The 19,282-nt window shown below is 41.2% G+C and overlaps 1 protein-coding gene across 2 annotated transcripts in view; it reads left to right on the forward strand.

The window, feature by feature from the left end:
• Positions 1 to 19,282, forward strand: part of COL4A3 (collagen type IV alpha 3 chain) — a 124,494-nt gene that overhangs the window by 53,735 nt on the left and 51,477 nt on the right. For both annotated transcript variants that reach the window (XM_059393620.1, XM_059393619.1), the window contains exons 2-11: positions 8,190 to 8,246; positions 10,287 to 10,376; positions 13,402 to 13,446; positions 14,106 to 14,150; positions 14,889 to 14,951; positions 15,610 to 15,663; positions 16,881 to 16,907; positions 17,449 to 17,523; positions 18,546 to 18,608; positions 18,734 to 18,769. In XM_059393620.1, the coding sequence (XP_059249603.1) occupies positions 8,190 to 8,246; positions 10,287 to 10,376; positions 13,402 to 13,446; positions 14,106 to 14,150; positions 14,889 to 14,951; positions 15,610 to 15,663; positions 16,881 to 16,907; positions 17,449 to 17,523; positions 18,546 to 18,608; positions 18,734 to 18,769 (555 nt within the window). The remainder of the gene's footprint in view (positions 1 to 8,189; positions 8,247 to 10,286; positions 10,377 to 13,401; positions 13,447 to 14,105; positions 14,151 to 14,888; positions 14,952 to 15,609; positions 15,664 to 16,880; positions 16,908 to 17,448; positions 17,524 to 18,545; positions 18,609 to 18,733; positions 18,770 to 19,282) is intronic.

Raw genomic sequence — 19,282 nt, forward strand, 5'->3', positions numbered from 1 at the left:
TCTGACATCCAGTTTTCATAGCTCGAAGGTAGAGCTAATTTTAGTACCTACCTCATAGAATTGTTACTGGGTGTAAATGAGGCCATACACAAAGCAGAGAGCCTGAGCAGTGTCCTATGTAGTCACTGTTCAAAAAAATGTTAACTACTGAAATCATATTAGGAAGGATCCAAGTTCATTTCCTCTACAGCATCCTTATCATGGGATCCTTCAGAGTCTGTTAATCTTACATGAATGGTGAAGGACTCTTAGTCCTGTTAGACTTAAAACCTTTTAGGGCAAGGGGGAAAAAAAAAACCCGAAAACCTGGAGTTAATGGTTATAGGTATAAATTCCACTCGCTGCCTTATACAAGATGGACAGAACTTTCTTACTGATGTATTCCCAAATGTACCAGAGACCTCTAATTGCCACCTTCTTTGTCAGAGCCAGTAATGTGCATGCTTGCTGTCGTCCAGAAAAACAAAAATGGGTGGCTGATTTAGATGTCTAGACTAGTGATGTCTCTCTGGACAGGGGTTGAAAGATAGGAAGTGGCAGCTCCAGTGAGATTTCTGTGATATCCAAGTGTGGTGACAAGGGCTCCTGGGCGGGGAAGAAGGGGCCACCACGAGAGCGGTGCACGGGTGTCCTTCTCCTTTACTGGAGGGCATGCTGCCAAGGCTCATGGTCAGTTGCTTAAGGCAGACGCGGGATGGAGGGGCCCTGCGAAGAGCGGCTCATGGAGTCTGTCTGGCTCAGTCAGCCACACTCGGTCAGCTCTTTTCACACACAAAAACTTTCGCCTCAGGCTATTGGCTGGGCAAAGGATCAATAATCATAATGCAGAATCAACAGACCTGCTCAGTAGAGTGTTAACCAGCTTTGAACGCTGCCAACTTCCCCTTACACTAAACCAGTCTGGGCTGAACGTGGGGGAGGAGAGGCTGGGGAGCAGGCAGGGAAGTCCACTTCTGTTTCACCAGAATGTTGGTACGATGGGCATACAGGGTTTTGAAGGCAGAAAGCAGAAACATTCCAAGATTATTTGAAATGATTTCCTGGCCTATTAATGACCAGTAAAAATGTATGTTCATAACTAGATTCTTTATTTGTTTTAGGAGTAAAAAGAGAAATGTTTGCTGCCTGCCAGTGCTGAGGAGATAGAATTGTGAGACATTGTTTCTCCTTGTAGTCTAGAAAACATAGTAAGCCCTCAACTCATGGACATTTAAGTAACAATATTAATTTAATACATTAGTAATTGCCCAAACTGTTGATAGCCGCAGTAACAGCTGTAGGGGAGGAAAAAATTTTCCTTGACCCTCTTAGGGTCCCTGACTGGGACTAAAATTTAAACTGACAAAGACAGATTAACAGGAGAAAAGCACACTAATTTAATTAATATTTTACATGCTCATGGGAGTCTTCACAAGAGAATGAAGATCCAAAGAAGTGACCAGAGCAGGAAACTTTATACCTTTTAGACAAAGAAGCAATAAATTTGTGAAGAATTAACAAGACAAGGGGTTTGGGCTTGTGGTTGTAAGTGGTGGAGAGATAACTAGGAGTAGGTTTATTTGAAATTCCTCTGGTGGAGCCCCTGGGTGGCTCAGTGGTTAAAGCCTCTGCCTTCGGCTTAGGTAATGATCCCGAGCCCGGCATTAGGCTGTCTGCTCAGCAGGGAGCTTTCTTCCCCCCAACCCCCTGCCTGCCTCTCTGCCTGCTTGTGATCTCTGTCTGTCAAATAAATAAATAAAATTTTTTAAAAAATGAAATTCCTCTGGTGCTATCTCTAGACTAATGAGAGTCTGTCTCCAGTTTCTTTCCTTTACATAGAAAAGGGGAACCTTCTCTGCATTTACTGCCTCATTATTGCTTTCAATTCAAAATAATTTTTATGTCAGAGAGGAATATTGGGGTGACATATTCTGGTTCCCTTCACAACCCCAAGTGCTATATATTCATTTAAGTGCTTTACCAATATTAACCCATTTGACCCCGTTTTACAGCTGTGGAAACTAAGGCACTAGAGAGCACCTAAAGTTATACAAATGACTTGGCAGAGCTGGGATGCAGACTCAGGAAGTCTGACCTGGAAACAGTACCCTTAACCCTTCTACAGCATTGCTGGGAAGAGAGGGCAACATGGGGGCAATTCGTGGGCAGTCCAAGGGCAGGCTGGGAGCTGAGACAAAGAGACCAGTGGGAGAGCCAGCCGATCAGACCTCCTGGGAAGCGCATGCTGCCTTTATATAATACACTTGACTTAGCATCTTTCATGTATGAGCATCAGGGACCGTTGGGGTTTCCAACCAATATTTTATTAAACAAGTAAAACAAATTATATCTGTGCTCATGTATAAATAATATCAACTAGTATATTCAATATACTCTAAGAGTACTATTAACAAATACTACTTAATTCATTTGTAGTCAAACAAAAATACATTTCAGTCTCTTACTGTTGCTGTTAGAATCAGGACATGTGCAGATGGGACAGATGGTAGGAAGTATCAGATAATAGTGTGTGTGTCCTTTGGCCTAGTACAGCAAGAAAGGGGAGAGAAGTGACCCCCTTTGACTGGAAGCAGGGCACTCTGCAGGCTCCTTAGGGACAGCATCCCAAATCCTACTCACAAAAAACCCCCCTGGAGGATAGATCTTAATATCTTCCGTTAAAGAAAAGGTAACTTGGAAGGATTAAGTGTTGGGCTGGCAGGAAGGGGGCTACCAAAGATGGCGAAAGTTCCCGCCACAAGACCTGAGCTCGGACAGGAGAACAAAGGCCCAAGCAGGAATCTGAGACCCCCGCCCCGGGCTCCTGTGGACCAATGGGATCCCGATGAGCAGGCGGGATATCCAAATAAGGGAAACTTCCAAAAGACCCCTGAGCTTCCTCCGAGACCCCTTAAAAGCCCCCTCCTCCCTGCCTTGGGCGCGACTTCCGCCACTCTGCTGTCCAGAGTGGCGGAACCTCGCCCGAGGGTGCCCACCTCCTCCCGGCACAACTTTCCTGGCTCCCCTTCTCCTCAGCCCTGAAACTTCGCCGGAGAGCGTTTTTAATAAATCTTGCCTTGCACCCACTCTGCCTGGTGTTGTGTTTATCTCGCCAGAAAAAAACTTTACATTAAGTAATTGTCCTAAGCTCCAGTTCACAGCTAACAAATCTGGGAACAGATCCTATGTAAGTATGGCCTAAGAACTGTTATTTCTTGACTTCTAAACCTATTAAGATTCTCTACTATCACAGTTTATTTTACATTTTAAGTGAGATTGTAAAAAATGCATGTGACCTTTAAATGAATCATTCTCACGAGTTTTAACTATTTAATATTCAAAAGTGCTAAAACATCATGTAATCTTGGATCACTTCCTGATGTATTAATGGCTAGCGGGGTGCAAAAACCCATAAAATCATTATTAAGAGCTTTCTACTCATGACAAATGATTTCTTACTTCATTAAGGTATGTGGAAACTAAGAGGTACTTTATTATTGGAAAAGGAAAAGTCATAAAATTTTTGCTTAAGAAATATTCATTAGTTCTGCTTTCTTAATGGCCAGTAGCACTTGGCCAAGCTGATTTTTAAGTGATTTAGCATTTGAATAGAGGGTAATGGGTTATAGTCTATTCTACCATGGAAAAACATTCCGTGGTGTTTCAAAAGTGGCTGCAAAAAAAGTGGATCAAACTCAGTGATAATGAAAATAGAGGCACTGTACCTTTTTGCCAAATAATCTATTTGAGTTATTCATACACATTTGCAAATTTAGAAATTAGTTCAGGAAAAACAGCTTAATTAAGAGAAATGAATATCTTGAGTCTGAGGCTACTATCATTACCATCTAAAAAGTGAAGAACCTAATTTCCATGGCCTCAGATGTATCACAGGCACAGCACTTGCTTCCAAGGTAGCAGTTGAACAAAAGCCAGAGAGGGCCCCTAACTATAATTTTGAATTTATTCACTCAGGTTGAGCATCCGTGTGTCAGCAAAATTGTCACATACTCTGAAGTCCTAGGTCAGTCTAATTTTGCAAATATATAGGCTGGCCATGCCTTGTCATTTTAACTGCAAATTAAAACTGGAAGAGTTTTGGAGCATTTCTGCTAAGCCTAGAAACAACCCTGGACCTAGTTGTGGGTGACATGGTGGACAGATAGATGCTCTCACAATGACTCTCCTTTTGAGTGACTGTTGGACTGACCAGAACTCTCCATACCTGCTCTATAATATATCAGTCGATGCCCACTGACACTGCCCACCTGAGACCCATAGGCTTCTCCCTAGTACATTGGCATATGCCTGCTCCACTCGTGGAGTTTTATGGTTGCCATGAGTTAGTTGTTTCTATCAGTTGTACTTATTGTAGTAACAAAGTGATTTCATTAAGTATTAACTAACAAATTGGTTAAATACAAATGCCTAAGATTTGTGTCTCTGTGACAACTAGAAACTGCTATTCAATTAAATATGGCTGAGAAAACATTTAAGAAGTTAGAGAAAAACATGGTTTAATGCCGAGAAGGACTCCATACTCAAATTACTCCATAAGCATCTTTCAGGAATAAACCTGTTTCAAAGAAACCAGAAGCTGAAATGGTCAGTGGTGCATCATGGGTGTGGCTTAGGAAGAATGGTGTCACAGAATTCCAACAGCAGACCCATTCCCAAAGAAAAGACCCAGACCCTATTTCATAAGATTGAAGATTTGGCATACATGTGTATATTTTAAGTTATAAAATGTCTAAAATGTTCATGGATCTGTTTGTTCATTTTTTTAAATTGCTCAATTTAACTAACTTTTTCATTTAACCAACCAGCTGGTTTTGAACTATCAAATAGAGTTTCTATCTTAATGTAAAGACAATGAAGCCAAATACAAACAAAACCTAAATATGTTACCCCCTAATGTTCCAACTGAAGGGCAATAATGTAAAAAAATCAGGAACCATGGTTTTGATGATCAGAAAAGGGGAGCAAAGTCACTATGGGTGAAGATGGAAAGCCAGACCCCAGGCAAGAGGGAACTCAAGGGAACAATACAGTCACACACAGTGAGCCCTATACCCAATCTGTGAATACCACCCGTCTGAGTCCTAAGGCTTCTTCTTTGAAACCGTGAGAACCATGGGTTGAGAACAGACTTCATTTATTGGTTATAAGTAAAAACATTATATAAGTCTTATATAAGCCTGCAGAGCTCACTTTAGAACCAGTAACTTGAAGTTACCAATTACCTGAAATTTAAAAATCAGTGTTGATTTTTTAGTTTCAGAAATGATGTTTCAACTGGATAAGAATATACTGTTGTTTTGGGGAGATGCACACAGAAGCATTAGCAGTGAAATGTCCTGGTGTCTATAGTCTACTTTTCAGCAGTTTAGCAAAAACACGTGTGTGTGTGTGAGAGAGAGAGAGAGAGAGAGCGAGCGAGAGAAAGAGAAAGAGATGGTAACAGTTGGCATACCTAGATAGGAAGCTCTAGAAGGGTTCATTGCACTGTTTTTCAACTTCTTTTTTTTTTTTTAAAGATTTTATTTATTCGACAGAGAGAGATCACAAGTAGGCAGAGAGGCAGGCAGAGAGAGAGGAGGAAGCAGGCTCCCCACCGAGCAGAGAGCCCGATGCGGGGCTCGATCCCAGGACCCTAGGATCATGACCTGAGCCGAAAGCAGAGGCTTTAACCCACTGAGCCACCCAGGCGCCCCTGTTTTTCAACTTCTTGAAGGGTTTCAAAGTTTCCAAAAAAGACTTTTCAGTCCAAGCAACTATTAACTAATTAGCCTGGTGTTAATTTTAACAGGTATTAAAATAGCCGAGGCTTCTAGTTTCATTTTTTGCCACTTCAATGATAGTTGTGCATGATTCATGCGTAGAGAAAAGATCTCAGTCTCGGTAGTGCAACAATAGCCTTAGGCTCCTGTGTCTTGAAATTCCAGGTCCAAATTGGATGTAAACAAATTACCAGTTTTCTATCTACCCATCCATCCATTCACCGAATCCACGAGCATTTGCTGAGTGTATATTATTCATCAGGGCTACTTATGTGAATAAGACTGTAATTCCTTCCCTCCTAGGGCTTACAGGCCCCAGGGAAAATACACATTAAACATGAAACTACACGTGTTCATGGGAGCGAATAAGAAGGGAAGACCTGATCTCATTTGGGGGCAAACACACACTTGTTCAAGCTCATGTGAAAGATTTCCAGTAACGTCTGGCCAACACGGCGTTCGCTCTGAGAAATAAAATAAGGCCTGACTCATGACCTCCATCTACCTTCTCAGAGTTTAGAGAATTGGTCATTTGCCTCCTCTTACCCGTGGTCCAGAGATTCCCAGAAAGTGCTGTGTTGTGTCTGGAGGCAGAAGAGTCAGAGATGCTCACTGTCTACTTGAAAACTGTGGCCCATCACCACCGCGTGAACCTGGGCATTGGGTCCTCACGCAGGTGTTGCTTCCTTATCCAATATCTAGTGCTCTTGGGTGTAGGACTCGGACTCCTCTCTGAGGCCCTGCTGTACCCCCACACATACACATGCTGTGTGGGAGCAGTATGCTTGTTCCTCCAACTCTTGGGACCAACTGGCAGCAGGTACTGAAACCAGAAACAAAAGCTGGAGCTCTTGTCTTCAGCCGGCTTTCGCTTTCAGCCCAGTGACAAAGCATCCCAAAAGTGAGGGGCATAAAAACTTGGCTACTTGCTTGGGATGACAGGAAAAAAAGACATCCCAAGCGAAAACCGATGTACAAATTAGTGTGTCAGATGATCTAATGTTCAGACACATTTTGAGAATTAGCTCTAGCTTGCAGACTCAGATTTTACATGATAGCTTAGACCAGTGGGATCAGAATCACTCAGAGGGCCTATTAAAACAGAATATTGAGACCCACCCCTGAGATCAGGGTTTCTGATCCAGAGGGACTGGGGTAGGGCCGAGAGTTCACATTTCTGACAAGCTTACAGGTGGTGTGGCTGCTGCTGGTGGGGGGACCCCACTTTGAGAACTATTACTTCAGTTGAGTATTCTTAAATATGGGATTGAAATGAACATAAAGTTTAAAAATCTAGAAAGACAAGTTTGATATATTATGTCAAGGTATGACTGAATGACCCCAAACATCTGGGAGGAAAATCAGAAAAATCGTTTTCTAAAAAATACCAACTCTCCAACCCTTGAGGAGAATATAGATTTTCCTTGTCAGTCACTTTCTATTTATATAAATTGTGAGGTAGGTATAAATTTGGTGTCTGAAAATTACTATGCACTTCTCTTTCTTGAAAGGCAGCATAGCCTACTGTTCTACGTTCAGGAAACAAAGATGCTTTTGCTTGAGCATTTTATTTTAATTGAACAAATAGGGCCCTCCACTTTGGAAATATCTGAGGTAATTTCTATTTTATTTCTTCCTACCAACCAGCCAGCACAGGTCCTAGACTTGCCCCGCTTTTGCTGTCAATTAATACTCATTTCCTGTGGAAAGCAAACTCATTCTCAGTTAATATTAACCTGAAGAAAAAAATTTAAAAGATAAATACATAAACATAGAACATGTGTCAAAGCACATTTTAAATTTAGTATTTTCAACTACCTCTTTGTTCCTCTGCTGGCAGAGAGATTTTCAAAAATCGACCTTCATTACAGTTGGCCTGTGCATAGGTTCTAAAATGTATCAAAGTAACTGTGATAGGATAAGAGCGCCCAAGCTCACAGCTAAATCTTTATTTTTGATTTATACTAAGAACCCGTTGATGCACTACTGAATTAGTTTGTTCTTCTTGAACATCATTCCAGGAAAAGAAAATCTTTGAATCACTTATAGAAGATATGACCAGTTAATATACACATATGCATATATATATAGTTAAATCTAAGAGACTTTCTACTGATGGTTACGGCAATTTCATACGGTACAACTATACATTATCCTGAAACAAGAAAAGATGACTTCCTTTTTTCCATAAATAACTTAAATTCCCCAATATAATAAAAATGATGTACACTCACCCGACAGCTTTCCTATATGCAACCTCTTCTCACTTCTCGGCTCTGTTTCTCTCGATATATTATTGTCCCAGTGTGGCTCCTCTAACAAATGGTGTTTCATGCTCAAAGAACAGAAAAATATGTTTGCTTTTGCCTGGTCAGCCAGGATGTATTAAGCTGTTTTTAAACAAAACTCTTTCTTTTTCCCTTTTCCTAGGGCTGTGTCTGCAAAGACAAAGGCCAGTGCTTCTGTGATGGGATCAAAGGGGAGAAGGTAAAAACGAAATCCTAATAATATTCTTTTCTTCTGTGGGGCCCATCCAGGAATTCGCTCTTATCAGAAAGACCCGCAGTGTGTTATTTCATTCCCTAAGTCCAATTTTAAAGAAATTGTATATAAACATTAACCAAAGAAAAGGTGGGGGGAAAAAAGCCTTCTGGAAAGTTTCATGCAACTTGTGTAATGCCATCAGTTAAAATGTAACTCTTTAGGTCTGTAAAGAAAAAGGAGCAAGTTGGCAAAAAAAGAAAGCTCCTAAGAATGCCTCTATATGTAGAAATGTTGATAAACATGAGAGACCAACAGAAAACACTCGATTCACTCAGTTGGACACAGGCATTGGAATCCGCAGACTTCAAGGCTCGCAGCACCGGTGCAGGCGCGCCCCCTGGCGGTGGAATTCCGCATCAGCACTCTGGCTAAGGCCAAAATGCCGCACAAGGAAGAACTACAGGTGTCCCCCGCTTTCTGAAAGCTCGCCTTGCGCCACTCCGCTTTTAGGAAAGACCCACACAGCCATTCGTTTTGGTAATCAAAAGAAATCCGAAGAGGATGTTGCTTCTTTGAAACAACAACAACAACAACAACAAAAACCAAAAAACACATTACCACACTAACGTAGGTTTTTCATAAAAGCAAAGTTGTGTAATTCGAACTTTCGGAAAGCGGGGATACTCTTTGGTTTACACCATTTCAAATTAGGAAAAGTTTCATAGGAACTCTGTGTCTTCAGATAGCGGGGCAAACCTGTAGCTCCATTGCAGAATTCAAGGAAAAAATAGAATGCCATGAAATCTCATTAGTCCGCTCCATTAACTTGCAATTTGTGATAATTAAGACAGAGGCCGAACTAAAGTTTTTTCTTTGTTTACCAAACCCTTTCCTCTGGGACACTAATGAATTGCTTAACAATAGTGAAGGGGACTAAAAATATTTTTAGAATGTATTTTTAGCTCTTTAGATAAATAATTTACACATAATTTATGTACTAACTATAGTAACTATTCTATTTATTTTCAATTATTCTATAATTAACACAAACTTTGATTTAAGTTTTTCCCTAAAGCTATGAATGTAATTTACTCACTCAGATGCATGTTGGAAAGCTGGGATTCCTTTTTGCTCTCAAGAATTTATCAAGTCCCTGCTGTGTGCAAGGTGCTATTCTAGAGTGTTTGCAAGTGACTGAGTATTGATAGAGGACAAGCAAATTCTTTTGTTTCTCCTTTTGTGGGATGTGTGTGTGTATAACAATGTGAAATGGCTGACTTGGTCTCTTTCTCTTTTTTTTAAATTTAATTTACCAATTGTGTAATTAAATTGACTGAATCAACCAGCGACATTTATAATTAAAGAGTGATCCCAGGACCTGTGTTCACCAGAAAATTATTTGTTGGCAGAACCATGTCACTCATGGGGCCTAGATTACTTTCACTCACTCGTTTCTAGGGACATTCTCATAATATCATCTCTTTTAAAAAAATTATTTCGCTCACCCTTTTGGTAATACTACTCTTGATATCTCCTGCATCTCCTACACAAAGAGCGGATTGGATTACTAAATTCCTGTGTAATCAAGAAAGGGCTAAAGCTGATAGCCTGCTTGTTGTTCTTTTCAAGCTACAGGGCAATTATGCACACTCCCCAAACACATTCTTGTGTGTTAGCCTCATTCTCTCTCCATCCCCAAGCAAGCACACTGAACCAATTTCAACTTTCTCCCTGGGCTTTCCCTTCCTACTTCTTGATGAACTCTCTGAAACTCTGCTCTGTGTAGCGCCACTGTTTGGGGGAAAGTAGTTCCTACAACACCAAAGGCGTAAACTTTCAAGCTTACCAACAAATAATAAAAGCAGGTAGCTTTCCATTTACTGTTATACTTACTGCTGAGTACCAATTTTGTTGATCCAAGGGGGAAAAAAATATGTCAGATGTATTCATTAAGTTGTAACGAAAAGAAAGCAATGGTTGTGGGTATGTTTATTGCTAGACAATGCTCTTCTGTGTTTCTTATCCTGTGTTGGTTTTTAATAGGGGGAGAAAGGCTTTCCTGGACCTGCTGGTTCTCCTGGCCAGAAGGGATTCCCAGGTCCCGAAGGCTTGCCTGGACCACAGGGACCCAAGGTATGTCAGTTCATAAGCTTAGAATATCCCCAATTCACCTAACCTTCTTTATGCCTACCCCTGGGCTGCTGGGAACGGGAGAGAATTCCATATCTCAGCCAGCTGGCGAGTGCCGTGGTGAACTCCTGCTCTCCAGGCTTAGCCTGGTCCTCAGAACAGCACCTACCCCAAGAGATTCAAATGCTCATTACCTTCCTCCTCCTCTCTGATGCACACAGCTTCTATACCTGCCTATTTTCATCTTGCATAAAAGGGTGAGTTCTTTTGGCTTCCCATTCAGAACCTGTTCTTCCTTCCCCCTGTCCCCTGATCCTGGGACTCCCACCAGAACCACGCCTCTTGGCCCCTCCTTTCTTTTTGATGTTAGCTTTTCTCTTTCAATCCTCAAGTATGTAAATGGCCCCCATACTAATGAAATATAAAATTTCATCTAGATCTTTCAGGTCCTGTAAGCAAAGGATTGCCATCCTCTCCATGTCCTTCCTTTCTCTGTCAAGATTTAAAAAAACAAAGTAACTAACCAGGCTAACTGTAGTTCATCTCCTGTTCGCTCCTCAGCCGCCATGATTTGCCTTTGGTCCCCCTGCCCTGAAAATGCTCCTGCAGAAATCACCCATGACTTCTGTGTCCTTATCTGTCCCAGGCCCTTCTGCTTTGTTCCAAACCACGTGGCTCACTCTCCTTGAAACACTTGTCTTTTTTTGTTTCTGGAATCATCCTTCCTCTGATTCTCTCCTTTTGTCACACTTTTCTTTTCTTTCATGGGTTCCTCTTTCTCAACTCATCACACATTTTTATCCTAAAGTCTTTGATACAACAAAGGGCTTTGTTCAAATAAATACCCTAGAGGATTTGCTAAAGAACTACATACCCACTAGATGTGCTGATGGCTCTTTCCTGCTGCGGACACCAGCTAGACTTAAGCCTGGGCTCTCACGCACTCACGTGGTCCTTCCCCTGACTGCAGGCCTCCAGCAAGCTACGAACTAATGAGTAAGCTATGAAAGATCATTGAAATGGATCCCCATAGAGTCTTTTTAAATTTCATCCATGTGTGGACTGCCTGTTTGGTCATCAAAGGCAACAGTTACTGTGAATCTATTCTGTATTAGGCACTGGGGTGTTTGCTCTTGACCGTCTCTGAGCTACTCTTTCCATTGATCCCAGAAATCACGTGACTCAGTCTCTGTTTTAGTGGCAAAATCAGAGTTCAGATCTGGTTTTAGATGATGCCAGAATCAAACTCCCATGACCAAAGAAACTAAACCCACACCTACAGTTTCTAACAAGCAAAATGTTGTCATTTTCCAGGAATTCTGCCATTCACGTCTCTCTGATTCATGTATCTGTTGTTTCTCCATTTCTCTTTCTTCTGACCCTAATTTTGGGGGGAAAAAATCATTTACACTCTGGACATATATAAAACATACAGTGTTTGAAATCGGATCCATTCAGTGTCTGACCATCCCACTACCTTCCTCCAGGGCATGGCCTAGGCTGTTCTTCCATTTCACTAATGAAAGGATTTGCTGCTTCAACGCTGGACTTGGATCAACTCATGCCAACTCTTTCCTTTTTGTTTCGTTCTCTACCCCCACTCTGCTCGTTACACTGGCATTTCTTTAGAGAAGCCAACAATCGATTAAAATAATCTTTGTAAACATACGGCACTTACAACAGTTTGGTTCGGTGATGTGGAGGTATTCCATAAAGTTAATCCAGAAAATCTGGGGGCACGTTGCCATGGAATTTGGATATGACAGTGTACTTTATAGATGGACACACAGAAGATAATTTGATCAAAGGCAGACAATTATTGCATGTTAAAACCTGACCAAAAAGATTTTTCAGCCTTGAAATTTTCCTCTCTTAATTTTAAATATTGTATGCATGAAAAGAGTCACAATTCTGGGGTCTTGCACGTGATGCAAACAGCATCCCGCAGAGACGGAGAACATGGACACGCACCCAGGCATTCCACCTCAGTCAGCAAAGACCAGCTGTAGCCTTGACCCTCCCCTCTCAGAAGAGTCTGTAACAACCTTTTTGTCTGTAACAACCCTTGTCTCAAAAATAATTTAAAAAATTTAAAAAGTCAAATATACTAAAACATATTAAAACTCCCAGGAATGATAAAAAATGGCTTTTGGACAATGGAACTTCCCCACCAAGTGGCCTGGTTCAAAAAGTCTCCATTTAAGGTTATTCTCCAAGGAACAGGGCCTCTATGCCATATTCATCCTATGCCCAGAGCAAGTTTATCTCTGGTTCAGGCCGTCCTTACTCGGCTGTTCCTTTATGCATGCCTGCCAGGCCCATTTTGCTAATAAAGTCTTTCTCATGCACAGAAATATTGGCTGCCATTCTCATCCCCATTATAACTGCGTCATCCTTATCAGACCTCAGCAGCTGTCTGGTTAATGCGGGGTTTGTACAGCAGCGCTTCTCAGACATTAAAGGGGACAAGAGTCCTTTTCTAATCTGGTGAAAACGTAGATTGGGAATCAATGTGTGTGGGGGTGGGGGAGGCCTGGGAGCCTCCCAGGTGATGTTAATCCTGCAGGACCCTGGATCCCACATTGGGTAGCAGGGCTTTGAATGAATTTCTGTTCGTCCTTTCTGATACATATTTTAGCTTTAGGGGCGCCTGGGTGGCTCAGTGGGTGAAGCCTCTGCCTTTGGCTCAGGTCATGTTCTGAGGATCCTGGGATCAAGCCCCGAGTTGGGCCCTCTGCTTAGCAGAGAGCCTGCTTCCCCCCGCCCCCAAATCTCTGCCAGCCTCTCTGCCTACTTTTGGTCTTTCTCTCCCTCTTTCAATCTCTCTGTTAAATAAATAAGTAAATAAAAATCTTTTAAAAAGTATTTTAGCTTCAGTTAAGCAAACAAGCAATTTCACTGTGTTAACCCTGAAATAATCACAAGAGCAAAACAGTTTGGTGTGTGAATAGAATGGGAACTTTTAATTTATAGTGTCTTAGTACCAAATAATTTCCAGTTCCTTTTTTTTTTTTTTTCTTGGATCTAGGGCTCACCAGGACTCCCAGGATTCACTGGTCCCAAAGGTGTGAGGGTTAGTAGTCCAACTGGTCCATCTGGATGGTTTGATGAAAATTCTTCTTCTTTAAAAAATAAGAACTCTGCACTGTAAAAGTTCTACACATGTCACAAAGGAATACATTCTGTTTGATACACTGTATAGGTGAAGTTCAAGAACAGGTAAAAGTAATTTGTCATGGCAGAAACCAGAAAGGGGGTGGGTATTAATGGTCTAGGAAAGGGTGTGAGAGGACCACAGTGGGGGGTTGTGTGTGGAGATGTTCCCTGTCTGGACGGGATGGTGGTGATACCAGTATGTACTTGCACTCATATGTAAACATGCCTCAAACTCTTTGCAGAAGCTGGGGGCCATCTACTGTATGCAAATTATGCCTCAAAAATGCCCCCAAAGAAGGCAAAAACCATTTTAATCATCTTTTTAAATACTGTACTGTATGTTAACTAAGATTTAAATAAAAATTTTTAAAAAGTAGTTTGATGAATGTAAGATTTTGAGAAGTTTGTCCAACCTTTTTTTTTTTGTTTGTTTTGTTTTGTTTTCAAATAGTGTTTAGCCATTCCTAATTGTCATTGCAGGATGCTGTTATCATAATGGTAAATGCTTCTATTTTTATAGGGTCAAACAGTTTTTAAGTGTTTTTCTTGCCACCTTCCCCTTTTCTACCTCTTTAGGGAATAACAGGATTGCCGGGATTTTCAGGTCCTCCTGGACTTCCAGTAAGTAATGGGGAAAATGTGTGCATTTAAAAGAAATAAAAAGAAAGTTCACTTTAATAAAGAGGTTAAAACAATAGCACAAGGAAATGGTTGCTATGATAGGAGCTACAGGATGAAAATGTCACAGTGGAGTCACATAACATATTAGAGTTCAGATTTGTAGGACACGCAAGTCCAACTGGATTTCCTGAACAATCCAAGCAGAGCAGAATGGGACAGAATGGAATGGGACAGGATGGGTCTTGACCGTAGGAGATGGGACAGGACAGGACAGGACAGGACAGGATAGGTTAGATGGAGTGGAGTGGAGAGGAATGAAATGAAGGAAGAGAAAAGAAGAGAAGAAAAGAGAAGAGATAGAATATTAACTCTGCTTAATAGTATAGAACAATAAAATGCTACCTTATGTATACACCCCTCTTCTTTTTCCTTTCCTTTCTTCCAGCTTAAAATAGCATATTAAGGACTCCATTTTACAAAGAAAGGTTTTTTGTTTTATCTAAAATATATGTATCTCACTTGATAATGTTTGGTTTTGATTGGTCATTTTATTGGCTATACTTTTTACTTAAATCACCTAAAATAACTAAAGATACAACTTAGCTATTTAATAGCCATTTGTACTTAAATAACTGTCTAAGTTGGACCACCTCTTCCCTCACCGTGGGTCCCTCACGATGGCCACTTGTTCCCGGGGCCCAGTGCTGATGTCACCTTTCTGACTTGCTCTGTTTTTAGGGCACCCCGGGCCATCCTGGGCCCTATGGACCTGCCGGTGTCCCAGGATGCAATGGTTCTAAGGTATGTACTTCTCACCCAGGAGATGGCTAGGAAATGTTCCGCAGATTGAATCGATCAAGAGGAAGAAGGAAAGAGAAGGCACAGATTTTCCTTGAGATTCTTTTAGCCAGAACCACTGGTATGTGTCTTCAGGACGGAAACATGATGGTTTTCTTTCTTCTTGTGGCTTGGTTTCTTGGTTTTGAAAATGTTCTCTTATGTTCTCGCACAAAAAGACAACTAGGGGCTCACCCAGTGATTTTCACCTGAGGTTGTGATTCTATCTAAATCAGAAATGAAAGCTGGGAATGCAAGAGTGACTGGGCTTTCCAGCATTCACTCATGCTCTTTGTTCCATGACAGCATCTTCCTTTCACCCAGATGGTACCCACAAAAGAACGAATTACCCAAGTTTCAAGGAAACAGCAATTAAAAGGTTTTTGGCACAACTGGACTTTTGCCGTTTATGCACAATTTGAGAAACAGTATATTCTAATCCTGTTTTCAAATAAGATAATGGTTTTCTGGCTTTCAGCCTCATGACCCAGTAGCCATAAGGAATTTGGGTTACTTAGTCTAGATTTACCACTACAGGGCTGGAAGAGAGAAACAGGGAAAATATCTCAATAAGCTGTTCTAGAACAACTGAAGAGAATAACAAGCTTTGTCTGCCTTCCAGGGTGAGCGAGGGTTTCCAGGCCTTCCAGGGACACCAGGGTACCCGGGGATCCCGGTAGGTGTCCATTTCTAACTCTGTATAAAGTATAAATACAAGTCATTTACTCCAGAATGGCCATGTGCCAAAATCCATCATGACTTTGTGGAAGTCAGGGGCAACCAGTAGTAGATATTAAACTCATCGGTGGGGGAATGAATGAATGATTAAATGCCTTCTGAGTTCAGGTTTGTGCTTTGAGGCTTTATTTTGCTTTTGAGACATCCAAGCAGGGATGAGCGATAGGCAGCTGGATTTGGTGAGAGGAGAGGCCCTGGATGGTGGCGACACAATGAGCAAGAGAAAGAGGGGAAATAACCTCAGAACAGACTTAGAAAGCCCAGCATGGGACACCTGGGTCGAGGGAAATAAGTCTGTAAAGAGGAGGACCCTACTGGTAGAAAGAAGACCAAGAATATTGTGGAAGCCCAGGGAAGATGCGTTTCACTAGAGGGGAGTGGCTGACAGCTGCCTAATGCTGCTGAGATGTCCAGTAAGATCTGAGGTCTTGTCATTGATTCTAGCATTGTCACTGTCATTGCAGACCTTAGCAAGGGGTATTTCCAGTGTGGATGGAGGCAGGAGGGGGAGTAAGGAATGAACAGAATGGCAAGATTGCAGATGGCATGAAGGAGAGACTGGCGGGGCGGGGGGAGATTTTGTCTGTTTAAATGAGAGAAACTCAAGCGTGTTTAAAAACCAGTGGGAATATATATGCAGTGGAATACTACTCAGCCATCAAAAAATGAAATCTTGCCATTTGCAGTCATATGGTTGGAACTAGAGGGTATTATGCTAAGCGAAATAAGTCAATTAGAGAAAGATTTATCATATGATCTCACTAGTATGCGGAGTTTAAGAAGCAACACAGAGGAGCATAGGAGAAGGCAGGAAAAAATAAAACAAGATGAAATCAGAGAGGGAGATAAACTGCAAGAGACGGCTGAATCGTAGGTAACAAACAGGGTTGCTGGAAGGGAGGGGGTGAGGGGATGGGGTCACTGGGTGATGAATATTAAGGAGGGACCATGATATAATGAGCACCGGGGGCTATATAAAGCTGATGAATGACTTTGTGGAAGTCTACCTCTGAAAGTAATGACACACTATGTGTTAATTAACTGGATTTAAATTTAAAAAATCTAAAAAAGAGTGGAAAGTAGACAGTGGGAGAGGGAGCAGAATAGCAGCAGGGACAAAGCAGTGATGTTATGTATTTGGTTTCCTTTTTTTAGGGTGCTATTGGTTTGAAAGGAGAAAAGGTAAGTCAAGCGTGGCGTATTATTATCTCTAAGTGGACATATGAAAGGACTGCTATTAAATAATGAGATGTAAATAATTACAAATCGAGTTTCACAATTAATTCGGAAACCAACTAAAAATTGGACACGATATTTATTCCTATTCAACAACTTCTTTTAGCTCTTGTCATACATATCTCTTAAGGGATACAATGTTTATAAAATTCTTTAAGGAAATAGAGTCTAGGAGAAGAGACTTGACCTCAGCCTGGGGGCCTCACCTTCTAGATCAGGAGTTGCCACTAATTTTGGTATCTTGAGAAATGTTTCTCATCCTTGTGTCTTTCTTCCTTCTGTAGTAAATTGTCAGTTTTAGGATACAGGAAAATCTTTTATTTCTTCAAAATGGAGTAACTACATAATCCTAAATCATTTCTCTAAGGATATATCCTGAAAAGCTCTTGTGTCCTTGAGGGAGTAGGAGTTTGAAGAAGCATTTAAAGGAGTTTTGAAAATATGTTTATGTTTATGATTACGTTTAATGAAGTTCTTCATTTTCAAGGGTGCCCCTGCTGCAGAAGATATAGAACTTGATGGAAGAGGTGACCCTGGGTTGCCAGGAGTTCCGGGATTCCAGGTATCACCTGTCAGAGAGGGTCTCGTTATTCTCAGTCCTCTAGCTCTGCCTCTCGGTCCCTGTCTGTCTGTCTGTCTGTCCTTCTCCTTTTTCTCTTCTCTCTGTATCTCAGTGACTCTGTATTTGTCTGTCTCTCCTTCTCTGTTTTCCCCTAAATCTCCTTCTCACCGTCTCAGGAACATTTTTGTGGTTTGTTTTCTGTTTTCTTTTGTTTTGTTTTCTTTTTTTATTGAGGTATAATCGACATATGACATTATATTAGTTTCAGAGGTGCAGGGTAATGATTAGATATTAGCACATATTGTGGAACGATCCTCACAATAAGTCTAGTTAATCTCCATCACCACAGTGATGAATACTCTTTTTTTCTTGTGATGAGAACTTTACTTTCTTAGCAACTTTCAAATCTGGAGTACAGTGTTGTTACCTACAGTCACTATGCTGTACCTTATATCCCCAAGACTTATTTATTTCTAGCAGGAGGTTTCTGTCTTTGACCCCCTTCACCCATTTCACCGTCCCCCATCCCCACCCCTGACAACCACAAGAACATGTGAAATAGACATTCATATTTCTTCTGTTGACATATTGACTTCATTTCATTCTAAAGCATTCACCTCATATGATACTCCATGAAACTAATATAAAAGGATGGTATTGTGCCTAAGCAGAGGGCCCTACCCGAGGAGCATACTTGGCTGAGGGAGACAGTGAGGCAGAAAGAGAGATAGACAGAAAAGCAAAATTTTAAAAATTAAAAAAAAAAGCTCTAAAATAATTCTGGAAATGTTGCCATCAGCATGTTCCTGGCATCCTGTTTATACATGGCAACATGCTTTTAGGCATTTTCTTTTCTTTTCTTTTTTTTTTTTTTTTTTTTTTCGTAATTAACTGCAGCCGTAAATGAGAGGCATCATGTTCCTCAGATTTCACTAAAATATTTTAATGGATTTAATTAATGGACATTGTTCTTAGATGAGAAGTAAATTCAAGCTTAACTCTATTCTTCTTTTAATTTACAGGGTTTGCCAGGCCTTCCAGGCTTTCCGGGACCTGTTGGTCCACCTGGCCCTCCAGGATTCTTAGTGAGTATGAAATCATCACTACTATAGACCCTGTAACCTAATAAACTCAGTATAGTGAAAACTTTACACAGAGTTTTCATCTTCGCACATTGTTTGCTATAGTTTTAACTTGTGCATTTTTCTAGGGCTTTCCAGGACCCATGGGACCTCCAGGACCTAAGGTATATTATGGTTCATATAACACAACAGCTGGAACACAGAAAATGAGCTAAAAGACAAACCTGGTCTGACTGGACATGTGGTTACATCCTGGTCCTTCTCTAGAAGCCACAGGATCCCTGGCAGGGAAGGGAACAGAACAAGCAGCTTTGTACCCTTCACTTTCTCCTCCCTGGACTTAGTAACTTGATCCTAGATAATTCAGTTATAAGGAGCTCCCTATCAGATTAGGGCAAGTCCATAGACTTCCCATTTCCGATAGTCCTACCCATCACCCAACACTTTATCCTATAAACTTTTGTAGTAGGCTGTTTCCCAACGCCAACCTGATCTTAATGCTAGTAAATGAAGGGTGAATATTCATGTACTCATTGAGCAGGGTCCTGCATGTCCTTCTCATAAAAAGACCACTTGCTAGTGTTGGGGAGGAAAACCTTTTTCTCTATCCTCTTAGGTCCTGAGTGGGGACATGCAAATGGAATTGAAAAAAGACTTATTAACAGAAGAAGAAGGTT

The sequence above is a fragment of the Mustela nigripes genome, chromosome 3 (genome assembly GCF_022355385.1).
Source record: "Mustela nigripes isolate SB6536 chromosome 3, MUSNIG.SB6536, whole genome shotgun sequence".
Taxonomy (NCBI): domain Eukaryota; kingdom Metazoa; phylum Chordata; class Mammalia; order Carnivora; family Mustelidae; genus Mustela; species Mustela nigripes.